Source organism: Syngnathus floridae, chromosome 11, assembly GCF_059516105.1.
Source record: "Syngnathus floridae isolate MCC-2025c chromosome 11, RoL_Sflo_1.0, whole genome shotgun sequence".
Lineage (NCBI taxonomy): Eukaryota > Metazoa > Chordata > Actinopteri > Syngnathiformes > Syngnathidae > Syngnathus > Syngnathus floridae.
The window spans coordinates 9684830-9704951 of NC_142423.1; the positions used below are offsets into that span (position 1 = coordinate 9684830).

Sequence of the window (20122 nt, forward strand, 5' to 3'; positions counted from 1 at the left end):
CTTGGAATAAAAGATAAGGAATAAAAATGGATCTCATTTTGCTAAAAATCTGCCATGTTTATTGTATCGCATTCAGTGGTTCCTCTTTACAAAACTCCTGCCGTCTAAACCATAAATATCCAATATTTATATACCAGAATCATGCTTGGGTTTTTTTTAATCTAAAAAAAAGTATATACATCCAGAGAAATTGTCAAGTAAACGCTGCTATAGACTTTAATGAACATATTGCTTCTTCTTTGTTCACATAACTCTTTTGTTCACTTGCGTTGGGATGCGCAAGCAAGTATACATTCAACTAACAAAAACAAAAAAAGCTTCATGTGATCCACAAGTAGAAATGTCAGCACCTTTTTTCAAACGATACAATCTCGCGTATTAGAAATTTGTTCATTTTACACTGGCGGCTTTTCTTTATGTACATGTAGAAAATGGCAACGTAATCCACAACAACACAATGTAAACATTTTTAAACACAAGTAAAAAATAAATTAAGAGACAAACAAGTGCATAAGTAGGCCAACTAAAACCTGATAGGATTCTGTAATGTGACAGTGAGAAACCACACACACTTTGTTCAGTCTGATCATAATCTTCATGACCAGCCTTGTGTGTGTGTGTGTGTGTGTGTGTGTGTGTGTGTGTGTGTGTGCGTGCGCGTGTGCATGCGTGCGTGTGTGTGTGTTTGATAAAACGAGGCATTCAATGACCTCGTGTACGGGGTTGGGATGGTGGTGGCTGTCACCAGTTCTGGCTGGGCTCTACGCCCGGGTGGTCCAGCTCAGCGCTGTCGCAGTCTGAGTCGTCATAGAGAACCTTTGAGAAGAACCAAGAAAAACGACCTTTAGTTCTGGTTTACACAGATAAAATAAATTGCTCAGTTATTCACATAGCCGCAACGAGTCTCAAGTATTTATAGGGGGTAAGGCATGTTTTTTTTTTTTTTGGTACATTAATGACAACAAAAGGAGCATTGATTTATACTGAATGTGCACCTTTGAACCTTAAGGCCGAAGGAGTACAGCCCTCAAACTCACCTCATCGTAGTTAAAGTCGTGAGTGGCCAGCTGCGTCCTGACGTGGCGGACGGCAGCCTCCTTCTCAGACAGACCGTCAGAGGCGGCGGGGTCGGCAGGGATCTCAGAGCCCTGCGAGAGGAGGTCGTCGCTTTTGTCGTCCAAACGCTCATCCGTGTTGGTGCTGACAACGTCGGGTGTGCCGCTGTGCGAGTGGTCTGTTGTATTGCCCTCCTCGCCGTCCGACACCGACAGGTTCTCTGAGCTGAACGTGGACAGCGACTGGCATTTGCTCATGCTCGCCGGCATCCTGAGAGCAAACGCAAAGGAAGCCGTATTAGTATAAATTGATGGATGGATGGATATTCATGTTAACAAGTGAAGTGAGGCGTGCTAGCAGCTTCAACATTACATGTGTTACTTTAATTTGATTGAGCACACACACGAAATGTCCATCATGAGGTTACCATCACTTACCATCTTCTGGGTAGCTCCACCTCACTGTCCACCTCGCCTTCCTCTTCCTCGGATGACACACCACGTCTCTGTTGAAAACATTCATTCAAGAAGTCATCCAACTGTGATGAGACGTGAACGTAAGTGCTAAATGTACTTTACTGCTGAGCTCCATCTCTACTCATCTCACCTGACTGCGTGTGACTGCTGCCCTGTAGAGCAGTGCCGATGGCGTGAGGCGTTGACTCCTGGGCGAGCGTGTGATCACCGCACCCTCCTCCTTCTCCTCGCCATCCTGAGGGAGGCGAGGGCTCCCGGTGGACGACGGCCGCCTCGCCGCCGCTCCCCTGCCGCACGGCGAGTCGGGACTACTGGCAATTGGGACGGAGGCGGCGTCTTCGCTGGGCGTGTCGCTGCGCGGCGGCGTTTCCGCCTGTTCTTCCACCTCGACGCTCACGTCCGGGCCGGCGTCCGGGCCGCCATCCTCTAGCCCGGCCGAGGCGCTCTGGCTGCCCGCGCGGTCCAGGCCGGGGGCGGCCTGGCCCTTCCTGCGTCCCTCCGCCTCCAGCGTAGTGGAGATGAGGTCGGGGCTAGAGGACGACATCTTCTTGAGCAGCAGGTCGTGCTGCAGGCCCCTGAGCGCGGCGCTGGGGTCCAGACGCTGCTTGCTGCTGGGGACCGACGTGGTGGCGCTGATCATGGCCAATGACGAAGACAGCGTGGCCTTCAGCTGAGCCAGCTCGCTGCTGCTGCCTTTGCCCGCCTTCCTGTAGCGAGGCTTTCCACGGCGGGAGCGGCCGGGCGACGTGGAGCCCTTGGTTGGGATGGTCACCTGGGTCATGGAGGAGTCCAGTTTGGGAAGGATGACCTCTGACTTGAGTAAGTCTGGCCTGAAGGACACAAAGGATGCACTTCATTCAAAAAATCTGTTAGGCTTTATCTTTGTTTTATAAACGCGTTCCTTCCAGCAATGTCCACAAGGGGTCAGTATTACCCTGCAAACATCTGGTTGTCCTCAACGGTTGGACTAGTTTTTCTTTTATTATTAGCCTCTTTTCATTCTTGTTTCTCAGAAATATTCGAAAGGTTACCTAAAACGTTGCCTGGGAAAGTTCATAATCGGATTTATGACATTTTGATAAAGTCGTTGCTGCTAACTGACCTTTTGCTGTGAGAAGGCAGCTTTTGAGGCACGTTGCGTTTCTTCATGAGTTTCTCCATAGAGTTGGAGGAGGCCGATTGTCTGGAACTGTGGTGCTTGAAGCAGCCCGGGTACTTTTTGTCCAGCGATTGCTCCCTCCTGAGGTAACACACAGTAAATATTCACTTGATAGCCACGTCGGACAGCACAGGTCGTCTGGAGGTGAGCTGAGCTGAGGTGAGCGTTCGTACTTGAGCAACTCCTTCTCCTTGAGCTCAAGCTGCAGCATGATGGCGTTGAGCTCCATGTAGAGATTGTTGGCTCGCTCCAGTTTCCTCTCGTAGTGCTCCCGAATGTCCAGTGCATGTCTGTGGGGTTGGAGGGAAACAATATTGACTTGAGACTAAACTTACTGCATACATCTTTATTGTTCTAATTGATTACAATGATTACGATTACGGCACCCAGATTTAATCAATGATGATAATTTTGTCAGTGTTTTCTGCCTTTTGCAAGATAAGGCATTCTTAGATTTTTATGACATTTTTATTTATTTACTTTCTTATTCATTTATTTATTTTGTTATTTATTTTTTTAATGCATTAATGCAAGCATGAAGAACACCACTTGTTTTTTTTTCACATTATTTTTTCCCTTAAAGGGCCCTGACATGAATTAAATTTTTTTTTTTTTTTTAGGTTTTGTGGTTTGTGACATCACTAACCCTGCCTTTTTTGGTTTGATCCCACTAACTCCGCCCTCACAATTTTTAACCAGCTTGGTTGAACAGGTAGAGCAGGCCTTTTGCTTTTCTCTACATGTAAGCCACAGAAAGGCTTGTGGTTGGACTTTATGCAACAAATATGCCAAAACCTCTCACGAGCTGTGTTAGTTTGTGGCAAACACAAGATGAGTGTTAGTTTGTGGCAAACATTTTACTGATGACTGCTTGAGCAATTTGCGACAAATGTGGATTACATCTTTCACTTTCCCCGGGATCGATGCCAACTCTCTCTGGAACAGCACCTGTTCACGTAAGTCTATTTTCAGAGTTATTTCCTTCAGTACGTGATATATTGTCACCTTCCTTTGAATTTTACCACCGTGAAGGTTGAATTCTGGCATGTATTAGCATTTAGCGGTCAGGGCTACACTGCAGGGGATCTGACCTCAGTTCCTCCCTGCGCCGTTTGATGAGCTCCTCATCCAAGCGGTGAAGACACGTTCCCTCAGACTTGATCTTCTCAAAGTGGTGCCTGACCTCATCCCTCCACTCGGCCTAAAAACAAACCACAAAAAAACCCCAGTGAAAACACTAAACCTCTGTGACGAGGACCTTTTTCCGAAAAAAACCCCCCAAACTCTTAAATAGCCTGATGATAACACAAATGCATTAAAATAACATTCAGCTCTTCAGAAACATTACAGACAAAATCCATTTGGGCGATTAATGACAATCAATACTCTGGGAGCAAAAATGAACATGAACTGACATGGCACGAACACACCATAACACACGCTTGGTGAATCGTGACAACCGTTATTTGATACCTGTCGTAGCGTGGAGGTCAAATATGTGTGTGCGTGGGTGTGTTTCTTTCTACGCGTGAGTGATGCTCTTCTTATTAAGCTAATGGACTGAATGTGCACTCTTCAATATCGCCAGGCCCCCTTCTTTGCGCTCTCTCTGCTCCACACCATTAGAGAAATCAATACACTCCAGCAGCGGCAAATTCTTCTTCTTGACGTCACGAGAAAAACCCATTATAGCAAAACCGTGGAGGATCGAGATGGGGGCTGGGGGGTACGGGGAGAAATAAAGGATAAGTGGAGAGTGCCTGATGGAGGTTTTGCGCCGTGACCTTTAAAGGAAATAGGCCACTATCCAGTGAATGCGTGTTTTCTCAGCTGCCCGACACACACACACACACACACACCCTCCTTTTGCTATAACACACTCGAGTGGCTTAAAATGAGGGAGGCTGGGCGGGAATTAGTGAATGTAACGTGACAAACACAAAGAAATAACAGCAGCGGTGTGTTGGAAGGCTCAAAGGAAGCTCAATCATTAGCAGGCTCCCAGGAGGCCAGAAGGGGTCCCTGCTGTAGCCGCACCAGACTGGAAACAAATGTCACGCCTTTGACAGCCAATTATTAATGGAAGCACTTCACGGGTTTTCCAGTGGATAAACATTTGGGAAGTCACTTTTAATTGACCCGTTTCTCGTTGGTGGGATTTTGTGTAAACTGGCATGCGTTGGAATCAGCTTAAAAAAGCTTTTTGTGCACTTCAAAATGGGGAAAACTGAAAAGCACATGGCATTGAAAGCATCGCTGGGAAGGAGACTAAGCAATAATGGAGGGTGTATAGAACGGGGTGAGCTGTAAAAATCTATTTTTGGAATTAAAAATGCAAATGCATACCACGCCACATTGAACTCATTAATCAGAATGAGAAATGCCGTGAGGGAAATCAAATAAGAGGCTTCAAATATATTTCAAGTTAAACATACAATTCTTGACAAAAACTACAGAAGATGTCACTATAGTTTGAGTTACTCATCATTTATTTTTAAAGCTGATTTTATTTCATTAACAAAAACCTTTATTTTAAATTTTTTGTTATTATATTATATCCATCTAGAACTGGTTTTAAATGTGGGCTTTTTCAGGTGAAGAATTTTACCTGTGATTGGAAGTAGGTTTCTTGCGGGGTAGACAAGATGTCCGCTGAAGCGATGTCCAGATGCAGGAGAATCTGTCGGAACGAAGGTCTATTTCTTGGTTTGCAATTCCTGTTTGGAAACACAAATCAGTCAGCATTGCGGAAAGTGTGCGTTTATCTCCAAAGCACAATTTGGGTTATCTGGCTGTCTGCTCACCAGCTTTGCCTCAAGAGCAGTTTGAAGCTGTCGGGACAGCTGTCAGGTACGGGCAGCTGCAGGCTGTTGTTGCCCACTCCCCAGATGATAGCTGAGGAATCCACGTCTTTATAGGGCACTTCTCCCGTCAGCATCTCCCAAAGCACTACGCCGAAAGACCTACGCACACACAATGCATATTTATTTCCAATAAGATTTGACAGGAACAGATGAAAGGTGGCGTTACCTAAATGTCACGCTTGAAGCTTTATGGAAATGTGTCTCGCTTTCCTTGCGACTCTTATCTATGATGGACAGTTTATCTCGCTTGAGCTGCTCAAGCCTTTGGATGTGGAAATGATACATTTTTAGCAATTTGATAAGAAGTGATGAAATATTTCTTTGGTATCGCCAAAGTCATTGTTGTTATTGATGAGTCCCCATGGGAAGGTTGGCAATCTACAGAGAGTCAGTTGTTGGCACCTTCCTTCTGTTGCTATGGTGACAATGTATCCAAGGAGCCGAGACTATCACTCACTTCCAGCATCCAGATGGCATGTTTACATTCGTAACGTCGACATCTCGCAGCTCGCTTGAATAATCAAACGTCTTGTCCAATAAACTGGGTTGCTTGTTGGAGTTAAAGGATTTAAACTTAAGTGTAATCGAAGTGTGTGTTCTTATGTTCAAGAGACCAGTGATCTAGTGATTTACATACATTAAGAGGCACTCTATGAAATGCATAGATGATGTCCTGCTATTCTGCATGGAAAAGCTTTTTAATCCTGTTTTCACCTCTCGGCTAATGCACTGCTGGCCGCGGGCCAAAGCAGCCGCAGGATTGGAAGGTTATTCCAGCCTCTCCCGAGCACTGCAGCATCTGGCAAATCAATTATTAAATTAGCCAGTGCTCCTTTTTTACGAGGCAGGCAAGAGCAAAGCGGGGATGGAGAGGGAGGGAGCAAAGGATGAGGAGTGAGAGAGTTGAGGGTTGATCACAGGGCACACCATCAAACATGGCGGGGAGCCTATAGAATTTCTTGTAATGAGATCTTATGATAGATTTTCTCGAAACAAGATCCTTCGCTCTGTACAGTAGTAGCTTCTCGTCCGGGGGTTTTGAAATTGGGGGTTGTCAGCCTTGTCAGCCAAAATAATTTGAAATGAAACATAATTTGAATATCAGCAATTAGGGAAAATATGTTAATTAATCAATCGTCCTTACTTTACCTATCAAATGAACTGAAGATAGTTATTGTGTAAAAATCCGCCATCCTGACAGAAATGATTTTCTTATTTAGAACAAAAGACGTTTAATTAGAACTAAATCTCAATTTTGTTTCAAAAAACAGGGTTATTATTTGATGATATAGTCTTATTTAAAAAAACATTTTCAGAAACAAAAGTGTTATTTCAGACTAAAATTGCATTTTTAAATTCGCTTGTTCTTATCTTTTGTGATAACGTTGGTCTCATCATTTATTTAGATTTGTTTTGTTTTTTTCTCAAAAATAGACAGCTTCTTAATTCCTTTGACATTTAGGGGTACATGCAGTATGTTTAATTGATGTTATCATTAGGATGAAAATGTTCTCCCCCGTATGGGAAACATTTAAGAACCCCTAGTATAACATATAAGACACTATTGAGTGGCACACAATGAATTTAGGTAAGACAAGAGGCTACATACCAAATATCCACCTTCTCTGAGACGGGCTCATTCCGTATGACCTCGGGAGCCATCCAGGCCACCGTACCGGCAAAGGACATCTTGGTGCTCTTGTCACTCAGCTCCTTCGACGTGCCGAAATCGGAAATCTTCACCCCATCATCATACGTGATCAGAATACTGAAAGCGAAATCATAATCAACACGTTTTGTCAGCAGTGCCCCGAGTCGTTATTTTCCAGATGGTCGGTGGAGCTCACTTTGGCGATTTGAGGTCTCTGTGGATGATTTTGTGCAAGTGAAGGTAGTTCATGCCACCGGCAACACCCATGGCCCAGTCCATAAGGAGCGACGGTGTGATCTTCCTGCCCGCTCTTAGCACCTCGTAAAGCTGGCCCTGGGCACAGTACTCCATGAGGATGCAGTAGCACGGAGCCTGGGTGCAGATTCCTCTGTTGGACAGAACAAATATAATCTATAAACCTTTATTTTGAAGACTGTAGATATTTCAGAAAATGATATAAAACTGTTTTGGAATCTCAGTTTGTGGTTTATCATTAGGACTGTTAATATAGGCAATAACATTTGGGGTGGGGGAGAGCGTCATCCATGATAACCCAAATCATCAACAATGGTTGACTTACTTGAAAGTGATGATATTTGGATGTTTGAGTTTGCGGAGGTGCTTAATGTCCGTCTCCTTGATATTGCGCACTTTCTTCACCGCCACCTCCTGTCCGTGAAGCTTGCCCAGAAAAACGGCACCCTGGGCTCCGCTGCCCACCCACTGCAGGTCTGATATCTCCTCAAAGGGCACTTCCCACGCCTCTGAAAAAATGGACGAACCTGTGAGCCTCACAGCATTAAATCATTCTACACATTATTCTTTAATGAGTATTCATTTTGCTGATTAATTTGGACTCCTAAATAGTAAGTCGAGTAACTCAAGTCAATGAATTGAAATACAAGTGTGATGCTAAAGTTTGTGAGAAGTCAAGCTCAGCATGGCATTTTTCATGACATTGTTTTATCGCGCTACAGAAAATCAATGGCTGGAATTATGTATATGTTGCACGTTTAAGTACTCAATCAATCCCACCCAAAAAGTCATTTAGTCGGCCGTAATACTACATTACAGTAAGCTAGCGAAACATTTAAGGCGCTATCGTGTTCTTTTGCGGATCCAATTGAACGTAATGAGTGTGAAGTTAGTGCTGGAGCTCCTAATCTCCTCCGTGTAATTCTGCCTCAGCCTCCCAAATCCTCCTTAGCACCTTTGTGGGGCTGATGCGAAACAAGGGTGCAGCACTCGGGAAGGGGGAGGGGGAAGATTGGAGCGCTCTCATGTTGGATATACAGATGATGGGTAAAAGAGAAGTGAGGGGGATCCCCTTAAGGGTCGGCCGGTGACAGGCTGTTAATGCGGAAGAGATATACAACAAGATTCAGAAACATTTGTCATATTAATAAGAACGCTATGAATGATTAATGCTCTCCGTGACTAATGAGACGTTTAATTAAATGTCTTTAGGTTGAAATGGTGTGGTAGGGTTCCGCTGGTCTGCTTTGTGTGTTAAATGGAAAAAATTCCAGGCCCAGTGGCTTCAAATCAATAAAGGGCAATTTTCCTGCTTTTTCGCTTTGCTTCAGAGGAGTGCTTTGTCGCCATGGAGGCACTTTTCGATTTATTGCTGTTTTTTTATTTTACACCTCTGCCAAGGAGGCTATTACTTAAAATCACTTTGCTGATTTCCAATGCTTTATGCAGACTTTACCACGTTTATTAAATTGGCTGTCATAAAGAGAGCATCCAGAATTACGGAGCTTTAATGTGGACTTTTAGCATTTAGATACGTGAGCTCCTGACATTGAACCTTTTTAGAGCAGGAAGAAGAGAGAAATTTCAATAAAGAAGGAAGTTTTACAATGTAGTTCGGTTCAAAACGTGCATTTCATCTAAAGAAATATGAACAATCTTGATTATGTGCTAACTAGGCTCAGTAAATAATCAAGCATAACTTTGAATCAATACAACTTTTTTGGTTGTTGTTCATGAATTTAAATAAATAAATATTTGGCCCAAAAAAAGCTAAGCTTAGTTTTCTTGCAGATATTTTGAAAATTCATTGAGATTAATAATTAAATTTTGACATTAGAAATACAATTTGCATTATGGGTGAATTGATTATTAGAGATGTATAGAAAAGAAATTATGGCATTAATTTAGAGCAAAGCTTACACTAAAATGATTCAAGAACTTTACTTATTCAGCTTTAAAATATGATTTGGGTAAAAGAACTTCTACACACTATTTTGATGATTCTATTTTACAGCAGATGAAAATTTGGCTCGTTTGACCTTGGCTGAGTGTCACGCTACTTGTATTTTATTTTTTTTTGCGAGCGAGGGCTGTAAGGTGCAGATGGATTGGGAGCGATAACGGCCAGGGGATAAAGAGGTGAAAAAATGAGACAATGGAGGAAGTGGAGGAGGAGGAGGAGCAATGGATGGTGGTGGGAATCAAATATAAAAGAGGGGAGAGATAAAATATCAGCGAGCAATGAAGACAGGGCTAGATATAAATCTGCCACCCGTGTGAGTGATGTGTAACATGTTAGACTTGGTATTCTGCCACTTTATTGGCTTGCGCCAGGCGCTGCTTATTAAACTGTTTCTATTGGCGCTCGGGTACGCGTGTGCGTGAACGCGCCGCGTGTGCCAGGTTAATAGAGATGAGAGGCAGAAGGGTCAGAGCGTGGCCATGCATAATACATGAGGCAGATTTGGCAGAGGAGTCCCACGGGAGCGCTGCGCTATTGTAGTGGCTGCAGACATAAACAACAGTGCGTCAGAGGGGGCCGGCTTCATTAGAGGGCTGCGGTGGGATGGATGGATAGATGGATGGATGGAAGCAAGGACGGAGGTGGGGGTGGGCACGAGCACGAGCAGGCCGACATGGGTATGGGGGCGGGTGGAAATAAGCCCGGTGGAGCTTTTGATGGTGGATCTCAACCTCTGACTGGAGAAAAAAGGTTTGTTTACAACAGGGAAAGCTAAAACCACTGTGTCACGGTATTGTATTTATCCAGTTTCACTTCATTGCTCTGAAGAGTATTATTTATTTATGAAAAATAATGTATCTTCTATCGATGCTGACGACCAGAGGTGGGCGCATCAATACCATCAATTTTGGTGGTCCGTTGTTCATCAGAGGCACCTGCTCGTCATCGTTATTTCGTCATTATTTCGTCATCGCTCCCTTCTTTTTTTTTTTCTCAACAATTTAATGGCCATTGTATTCTGCTCTCTAACCCGTTCTAATATATAATCAAAGATGGCGTGTCTGGTTCCTTTAAAAGCCAACTTAGTACTACACAGAGTTGTATGTGAGTCTAGTCTGTTTGGTGAAATTATCCCTGCAAATCTTTAACAGAGATTTAGCCTTGACTTTTTTTTTTAAAATCAAAGTAGTCGATTATTTGTTGTAGCCCTACACAGAACAATAAAATGTTATTTCACCAGACGGCAGAAGATACATAATTAACCTCATCGTCATTATTTCGGCATCCTTTATGTACTTACTTATACTTGTTTTTGGAATTATAGTTCAACAATTAAGCCTCAATTTTGTAAAAGCGTGTATTTGAGCTTCACATTTTGTTTTAATAAATTTGATATTTCCCTTGAAGGACTTAATTTAATATAGTGATAAGAAAAGTACTCCTCACCCCTGGTTTACAACTGTTTAATGAAATTAATCTTGGGGGTATTATCATTTAATTAGCTGAGCAAAGCGTCAGTGTGGAATTAAAAAGGTATCTCATGTTGGCTTTTATCGGAGTACTTAATGATGTGCTTGGAGGGGAAGCAGGCGGTGAGTAAACATACCGTCCAGGTCGTGTTTGTGCTCGGTGGAGTACGCTTTCCCGATCATAGTCCAAACAGGTCGCAGGCAGCCAAACAAGCCCTCCAGAAAGCCGCCGCCCCCTCCGTTGGACTGGCACTGCAGCCTGGCGTTGGCCGCCTCGCGCCGCACGGTGCTGCCGTCCGCCTCCGTCCCCTCTCCCTCCGTCCTGGCGGAACCGCCGTCATGCTCGTGCAGCTTGAGGACGCTGTTGGCAAAGTGCTCCTGTTGCTCATCGCCTGGCGTCTGGTGGGGCCCTGGAGTCGGACCGTCCCCTCCTCCCCCTGGCTCGACCGTGCCCCCCATGTCTATAGAGAGGACGTTCCGAAGGACGCATTGGGTCGGCGTCAGGTCCATTTCAGGAGTGCAGGGCGTTTCAGCATCGAGCCGGCGAAAGGACGGGGGGTCGGAGAGAGGGGTGTTGAAGCCGGACAGGGACGGAGACGGGGCGCGGGGCTCGTGAATGAGAGCCATGGGGGAACAACTGGAGAACGGGCAGCCTTGAAAGAGAGTAGGACGTGTTACAAATCAATTCAGCGTGAAATGATTGCCTTTCAGCATGGCAGATTTAGTCCTAACGATGCAAATTTGGTTGCATCTAAGCATATAAGTGTCTCTGAAAGCAAACATAATATAAAAGACATCGCCACCAACTTTGGGTTTCTTGTCGAGCAAAACAGGTAGGAAGAAAATGACATTAATTAAATTAATGTCACATTTGTCTTCCCTAGATCAAGTCTTATTTGGGTCAGCTAAAAAAAAAAAAAACTATACTGCTTTAGAAAAACCCAATCCCACATACCAATGAAGCAAGTGTTTCCTAAGGCAGAATCTTTGATGCATCAAAGTGATTTGAGGCTTATCATCTTTGTTTTTCTTCTTCTATTAGACAAACACAAGATTTACAAAACCAAAACGTAACATTTAATTCCTCCCTAACAAAAGATATTGCCAGAAGGACTCATAGCATAAGACCTGTAATCATCCTTTTAAGATGTAATATAATTACTGATTTAAAAAAGAATCATGTCGATGCAGTTATGAGAGGAGCTCACGCTGTTGCCATGGCATCCGTGTATAGCTATATTTACATCCATATCCGAGCTACCAGTAAAGTCATACGTGCTCGCAGCACACATGAATTATATGACAAATGAAGGAATATGGTCGTCCGTGACAATGTGAGCTATTACGCTGATTATTCTATTATGGAGACACATCTGGGGCCTCCAACCTGCCTTAATTGCACATCCAACACACTGGGCTTGGTAATGGCTCAATCATTTTATTACTGAAGAAAAAAATATGATCAGATCACCCAGCATGTACTGAACTGTTCACTCATTCATCCTTCAATTAAGTTAACCAACATGAACAAGCAAAATGATATGTATGTGGTGTTAATGTGTGATGTTGATGTATGATTGGATTGGATTGGGTTATGCAGCTGTCCAGTGGAAAGCCAAATTTCTCCATAGGGTGATAAATAAAGAGAAAGCTTGAACTATATTAGATCAAGTTCATGTAAATCTTGCGTATCACCTTTGCATCACAAATACTGGAAATTCCATTCAAGATGCTGTATACAAAATATTGTTTTAATTTTGTCTGTGTATTTACCATGTACTATGTATTTACAATGTACTAATATTGCCAAATGCAAGGTAAAACCAATCCATATATATTCTAAACCAATTGTCCTCGGTAGGGTCACGGGTGAGCTTGATCCTGTCATTCGCGGAGACACATTAGTCTTTGAATAAATGAACATGCATGTTTTAAGAATATGGATGGTTTGAACATAGAACCTCTAAGGTGCTAACTCTGTTGTAGTGCCCAACACAAAACCAAATTGATAAATTCAATTGTCACTCCCCAGTAATGCAAACACAGTAACATCAAGTATTGTCATAATTACTGTTGCCATGAATAAGGCGCTAATAACATTTTACTGCAATAGAGGAGCCAATAAAAATGGGCCCAGGACCTATTTTAGGTTCCCAACCTTCATTTTAAGAACCCGTGGTTATGATATATATGCTAACATGACTGCCGCATCTTAAATGCCGGGGTAAACTGGCTCTTACCTCAGTGTTGAGAGCGCACGTCCATCCTCGTGGACTTAAATCCTCTTCCACTTAACAGAAAATGATGAAAAATACAAGTGAATGCTGTTTCTTTCCTCCCCACACGTATCACGCTAGTCGCATCCTTATCCCCAGCATCCAACCTTCACTGACGGTGACGTCGCTCAAAATCCACGCTTCAATCCGTTCCCTCCCTTTCTTTTCTTTTTTTTTTTTAAATGCTTGTTTTGTTTCCTTACACCTTCTTTTCCATCTCGTCTCCTCTCTGAGGATGCTACGCGGCCTCACTCGGGATTATATACGACGACCGCGGCTCACGTTGAAGTCTGTAAACAGGGGCAGGGAAGGGAGGAGAGGAGAGGGAGCGCAACGGAGGAAGAAGCTGGGGATAAGGGGCGGGGTTTAATGGAGGCTGTCGTCCAATCAAAGAAAAGATGCACGCTGACGTAGACGGTGCCGGTGCAGGTAGACGCCTTGATGCGCGTGTGGCTCCTCTTCTGCAAGGTGGGGGGAATGTAAATGGCGGGTCAGCTGGTATGTGAGGTGATCCAAATGATGTCATCCACAAAGCGCGCAGCATTTGACTGGACAGGGTCGTGTAAATCCTTTTCAAGCCTTATTAACGCCCTCTGGATGGAGTTTAATTGGTGCATAATCTGGGAGCCAACTACACCCCACCCTCTTCCCCGTCTGCCACACTGGGAACGAAGGATTTGTTATGGCAATTGCAACACTCCTCTCATTATTATTTAGATCACTGGTTATGCCAACTTAAAAAAAAATAATACTTGACTCAAAGGAACACAGTAGCCTAGCAGGTCAAATACAAGACAGAAGTAAAATGTATGTAGTCACAGTCAGGCAGACTTTTCAGATCTCTAAAGTTACTTGAAAGTTAGTTGGAAAGATCATTAATAAGGATCATTCTACCATTCCCTATCACTCATAGAATTTCTGTAAAAAAGGGAACGAAAATAAAAGTGAGGCCTATCCTTGTTTGTGTAACAGTCTAAATAGTTTAGGGTTTGTGTGGGAGTCTGATCGTTGTAGCTTCATGACCCTTTTTGAGTGCTAAATCCAAATCCAGCCTTTATCTCCTGGATTATGCTGGGTTTAAACCCCAACAATGACCTCATCGCACCGCCTGGAGACAGTGGGGGAAACCCTAACTAGCGCACACACTGACACACACTTACGCACAACATACAGGAGACGCATGAGAAATAGGTACTGACCTAAATCCTCTTTCATTACTATTGTGCTAAGAAAACATAATAATAATAGTAAAACATTTTGTTCTTAGCTTTGCAGGTTACAAACCTTCATATAGTTTTAAAATATTAAAAAAAAAAAAACAATCATGAGAAAAATGTAGAAACTTTGAAAAGGAGCCACACTACAGTATGCTATGTTGTGCTATACTATGCTAGGCCAGATTGTTATTGTCTGGTGTACTATAATGCAAATGTAATGCACTATGTTGTGCTATGCTATTATAAAAATAACTATTATAAATTATAATGTGCCCTGCAGGGTGTCCATAAAGTCTCGTTACTATTTTTAAGAATTTATTACAAAGGTGGTAGATAAGATAATATTCACCACTGTTTTATATGTGAATGTTGTGTGCGGTTACAATACAAGTCAACTCATAAAAAGATAACACATCTGCAATGCACACAATAATCTAAGGTTTATGAATTAGTATCCGAATTGCATGTGTCATGGGCTAGCTTGTTATAAGTGTCACCCTGCCTGACAATGACGACAATCAACCAAACAAGCGGATGACGAGGAAGGAATTCTAATGTTGTTTTGATATTTTACACCAGGAGGAAGTATCACGTCTATTGATATTTTGTTCCAATTCAATGCTTCTAAGAGACAAGCATTGATACAAACCTTGAAAAATTGGTTTCATAATACGTAGTAGCTTTAATCGTGATTTGAATGTTTTTATTTATTTGACTAAATGATTATTTCTTTGTCTTTGTAACACATTATGGATGTGTACAAATGGTGCTATACAAACTAACGTGCGTTGCCTTAATTATAATTTGCTACAAAATGAACCAAAAAAAAAAAAAGAGTTCCCTTTCATTTGCTCAGTCATGAATATTTCAACATCCTTCACCAAAATAGGATATTTGCGGTTGAAATCTCAGTTGAAGTAGTGTCAAAAAAAGCGAAATAGGCACTTTAATTATTCCTGTTGCGCTTTCAAGGGCCCACTACACTACTGTGTCTTAAGGCAACGGAGTTGTGCACTCTTTTGTATTATTTTTCTCCCCAAACTTTCCTCATGATTTATTTATTGCCGCTTGGAGATCAGTGCGGATTTTCTGGTTATCCCACATGGACCAAACACAACATGCCCTACATTGTTCATTTTGGAGGAGTACTCCAAATTTGCATCATAGGAACCATATTGGATGCAGCCTGCTTGCATCCCCCTCCAAGTGGCTCAGAGAACATTGCTGCATTGCTTGGCACACTGCCTTCCATTCTGTAGGTGCAGATAAACATAAAGCCTCCAGTGAAGGACGCTGTGATGTCTAAACGTGAATAGTGCACAACAAGCCTCTGCATAATAGTGTACAGTGCCAGGTCTTGTGCCAAATGAACTCAGTTGTCTTTCATGGTGGAGGTGGTGGGTGGGGGTTATCAGGGTCCAGAGTGGTGACTAGAGACAGCTATTTATGGATCCTCACTGAGGGCTCTCGTGTTCGTCAGCAATTGTCACTTTTCCTCGCCACTGAATAGACGACCAATCATCCACTCGGCTCTGTTCCTATAGGAACGTGGCAACGATAATTAGCGCACAGCTCGGGAAAATCGACAGTAAAAGATTTTTTCTGATAAGAGATGTAGGGTAGTGTGAAAAGTTTTGTTTTTATTCATTCTATGGAGCCCCCGGAACATCAGATCTATTATGTTTTGATGCTTCAGGGACAAATAGTATTGTATTAATTCTTTCTTCAGGTCTAATGTCTGAAAATTATGATTGATTAGGCCAAAATTTGTCTTCAGAATAGTCAGCCGCCCAAACTGAAAGATGTGATCTCTCTAAGTAAGAAGGTAAATGCATGTTGATGTCAGAGGAAGCTGACCTTTGGACGACATCAGTCAGTAAAGCAATGTCTCATCCATATTGTCAAGGAGAGGATTCATTAAGAGTGGCGCCATCCAATACGGTTTGGCGTGAAGCGGATATACACTATGTTGTGGGGAAATGTGTGTGTGTGTGTGTGTGTGTGTGTGTGTGTGCGGGGGGGTTCTCCATTGATACAAAATGATCTCATCTCCTGTCTGCCACCCAGGAAGAAGAGTTTTCATTCATAAACTTGATGTGCTCATGTGGCTACATGCTGTACGGGCACTCCCGACAGGAAGTCAAGGATGCAGTCATAAAATAAATAAAGTGAGATCATTGCTGAAGTCTATAATGCGGCGGGAAAACTTTTGTTCCCTTTGGTTACGTTTGATTTTTAAAACAGACCTATGGGCTTAGTCGTTAGTAAATTAAGAGTACAATACATTATGCAAATGCTCAGTCGGCCAGATTAAAGAACAGAGCAGGTAGTATGTGACCCGGGATCCGCAGTTTGCCTACCCTGGCTCTTAAAGCTTCCTCTCAATGAGGATGCTTTTGACCTTGACAACAAAACTGCATCACACAACCAATTGTGATTTTTTCCGATACAAGTGCATCTCTTGGTATATGATTCACTCTGGTGTGATTTCAAAATATGCAAATGCAACATTTAGATCAAGTGCCGCTTTGATCTGACAGTGGGGGAAGATTCGAGCAGCTTCCCATTGGAAGGCGGCGGGGAGAGGGTTAATCACCATAGAGGGGGAGCTCGGAGAGAAGCCTTCCTGACAGTCACGTGGTCGGTGCCAGGAAAAGGAGGGAGAGTGGCGGGGCGGGGTTTGGGAGCATGTTGCCGTAGAAACAGAATCCTCAGTCGGCCGGTGTGAAGTCAGCGACGCAATGTGAGGTGGTGGTGACTGCAGTTGGATGGAGGTGGGCGATTGTGTGTATATGTGTGTGTGTGTGTGTGGCACATAGCGGCGGATGCATTTGAAATTCTAATGGGGCCACATGCGCACATGCACACAAATAATTGGTAGCATCATCCACAGCACGGGTGAGAAAACCTTTTGTAGGTTTACTGTTATGAGCCTTTGTACAACATCCTGCAGCACAGTGGACTAGTGGTTGGCATATCTGCCTCACAGTTGTAAGGTTCCGCATTTGAATCTTGGCTCAGGTCTTCCTTTGTGGAATTTGCATCTCTCACATTCCAAAAACATGCATGTTGGATTCATTAAAGTCTCTACATAAAATAAAATAAAATAAAATAAAATAGTGATTTGACATAAAACACCAAACTCTAATCAGCAAAAATTCACAAGGTCAGATTGCTACCAAATTTCAATAACACACTGGGATAGCAATAAATTGAAATCTGAGTGCTCGTCTTTACGAATGGCCGCTATAGTTTGAAGACTTGTCATAAAACAGTAAACTCTACTAAATCTTTTCCATTACATATAGGATCCCTATAATGAAGCTCTTAATGAATTCATCATATTAAATGGTAAATGCATTAGTGAGGGCACATTTTCGGGAGAGGCAATCTCTTAAAAGGGACGTAAACTACGGCAGAGTAATTGGTGACAGTATAATTGCACAGGCCTGTCTATTCCAATTAAAGATGTAATATGCATAAATCACGCTCAAGATTAACAGTGGATTAACTACACTTCCCAAATACCCCGGAGTGGGGCAGCTCACCAGCTGCACTGAGGGGGCGGGGAAGCCTTAATAATTATGCGGACCATTATTATAATTATAAGGATCTTGTTTTGGGTGGAAAAGGCGTGTTTGGAACTAAACAGACATGTGAGTACAAACACACAAACAAGCACACACATCTGGAGTTAGTAGCAAACATGCCGGGTGTGGAAATAAACATTGGCACACCAAGTAGACATAAATGAATGTGACTGCACTGCATATTGTCGCCATACTGCTTATCAGACCGAAACCTTAGATTAAATCCCAGTGGCAGCAATGTTATTACTTTGGCCAAAATAAATATTCAACCTTATGAATTATGCATACTATTATAATATCAATTTGTGTGTGCTTCCCTGAGATGCATCAGCTTTATGTTATTCTTAACTTGTTTCTATTTTACACCTACAGTTAAATGCAATCCCCATCCACAACATAGTTGAGCAAAAAATTGGTGGCAGTGTGTGTGTTTATTATCATATGAACCGTCGAGAGACATGCCTCCTATGCCAAATTCTTATTTTTCTGACCACTTGGACTTTGACATAATGAAAGATGTCCATCCATCCATCCATCCATCCATCCATCCATCCATCCATCCATCCATCCATCCATCCATCCATCCATCCATCCATCCATCCATCCATCCATCCATCCATCCATCCATCCATCCATCCATCCATCCATCCATCCATCCATCCATCCATCCATCCATCCATCCATCCATCCATCCATCCATCCATCCATCCATCCATCCATCCATCCATCCATCCATCCATCCATCCATCCATCCATCCATCCATCCATCCATCCATCCATCCATCCATCCATCCATCCATCCATCCATCCATCCATCCATCCATCCATCCATCCATCCATCCATCCATCCATCCATCCATCCATCCATCCATCCTCTTCCGCTTATCCGGGGTCGGGTCGCGGGGGCAGCAACTTTAGGAGGGACTCCCAGACTTCCCTCTCCCCAGCCACTTCATCCAGCTCATCCCGGGGGATCCCAAGGCATTCCCAGGCCAGCTGAGAGACATAGTCTCTCCAGCGCGTCCTGGGCCATCCCCGGGGTCTCCTACCGGTGGGACATGCCCGGAACACCTCCCCAGGGAGGCGTCCAGGAGGCATCCTGATAAGATGCCCGAGCCACCTCATCTGGCTCCTCTCAACGAAATCAAATAATGAAAGATGTGCTATATGATAATACAAAGTAAAAACAATACAATAGATGGATGGAAGGACGGACAGGCACTTCGGTAGGTAGGTAGTTAAGGTACATATGAAGGTAGATAAGTAGGTAGATGAGTGTGTAATGTGACTTGATAGCATAAAGGAAACACGACAAAAATGCCTTGCTCCCGAAGCTCCTAAATGACGTTTTGATTGAGCGTCCGAGGGCTGTGCTCTTCCTTTTAAGGCAAGCGGAGACCAAGTCATTTCCTGTCATCACTGTGTGTAAAACTGGAAGTGGCGTGCAGGAAGAGGAGGAGGAGGAGGAGGAGGAGGAGGAGGAGGAGGAGGAGGAGGGGGTGTAATTCTCAGACAGCATGTGACGATTCTGCACCTCAAAGTTTTGGGGTTGTGAGAAAGGGTGGGGGTGGGGACCAATAGAGAGTGTGCATAGCAGGAGGCGGGCCGTTAAACATTATTTCCCGGGCTTGTTTATTTATGTTTATCTTTGAGCATGACACATACCATTTTTTGTGCATCCACTGAAGTAAAATCCTCAGTTTAATTAGCTCTTGATCAAAGCCAATCAAAAAGAGACGTCAGTTCAGGTTCAAGCAAAGGTCAGTAAACATAACCAGCTAAAAGAAGATAATCCTTTCAATTAGCCTAATATTTTCAGCATAAATCAGAGGCAGCCGCATTGTCTCCCCTAAATTTGTATTCTTGTCACAAATCGTGATAGGCTAATGAGACTCTTGACAGCGTGAGGCATTACCGACATGAAGGGTCATTTATTCGGCTGAAGAGGATTTAGTCGAGACAAATAAAAAAACGTGTCAGAACAAAGCGACATGCTGTTTTGTTGCATTCAAAGCGATTAGGCAGTGTAATCCCATCAGGAGGAGGAGGAGGAATGTTTATTTGGGGACTATGAAGGGTGCTGTCCATGGTGCTGATTTAAGGCCAACGTCTGATGGCAAATAGTGCAGATTAAACAAGGCTGCTC

At 43.3% G+C, this 20122-nt stretch overlaps 1 protein-coding gene across 1 annotated transcript; it reads right to left on the reverse strand.

Annotated features, from left to right (window-relative positions):
- Positions 1 to 33: 33 nt before the first annotated feature.
- On the reverse strand, positions 34 to 13526 carry LOC148390969 (mitogen-activated protein kinase kinase kinase 12-like). The gene is made up of 14 exons (XM_088388743.1): positions 13134 to 13526; positions 11031 to 11546; positions 7787 to 7970; positions 7403 to 7594; positions 7165 to 7323; positions 5496 to 5654; positions 5300 to 5408; positions 3783 to 3892; positions 2865 to 2981; positions 2635 to 2772; positions 1663 to 2362; positions 1494 to 1561; positions 1038 to 1326; positions 34 to 816 (listed from the first exon to the last, which is right to left on the reverse strand). The coding sequence occupies exons 2-14, from the start codon at positions 11518 to 11520 to the stop codon at positions 742 to 744; spliced, it is 2790 nt and encodes a 929-aa protein (XP_088244869.1). The 5' UTR covers positions 11521 to 11546; positions 13134 to 13526; the 3' UTR covers positions 34 to 741.
- Positions 13527 to 20122: the final 6596 nt, after the last annotated feature.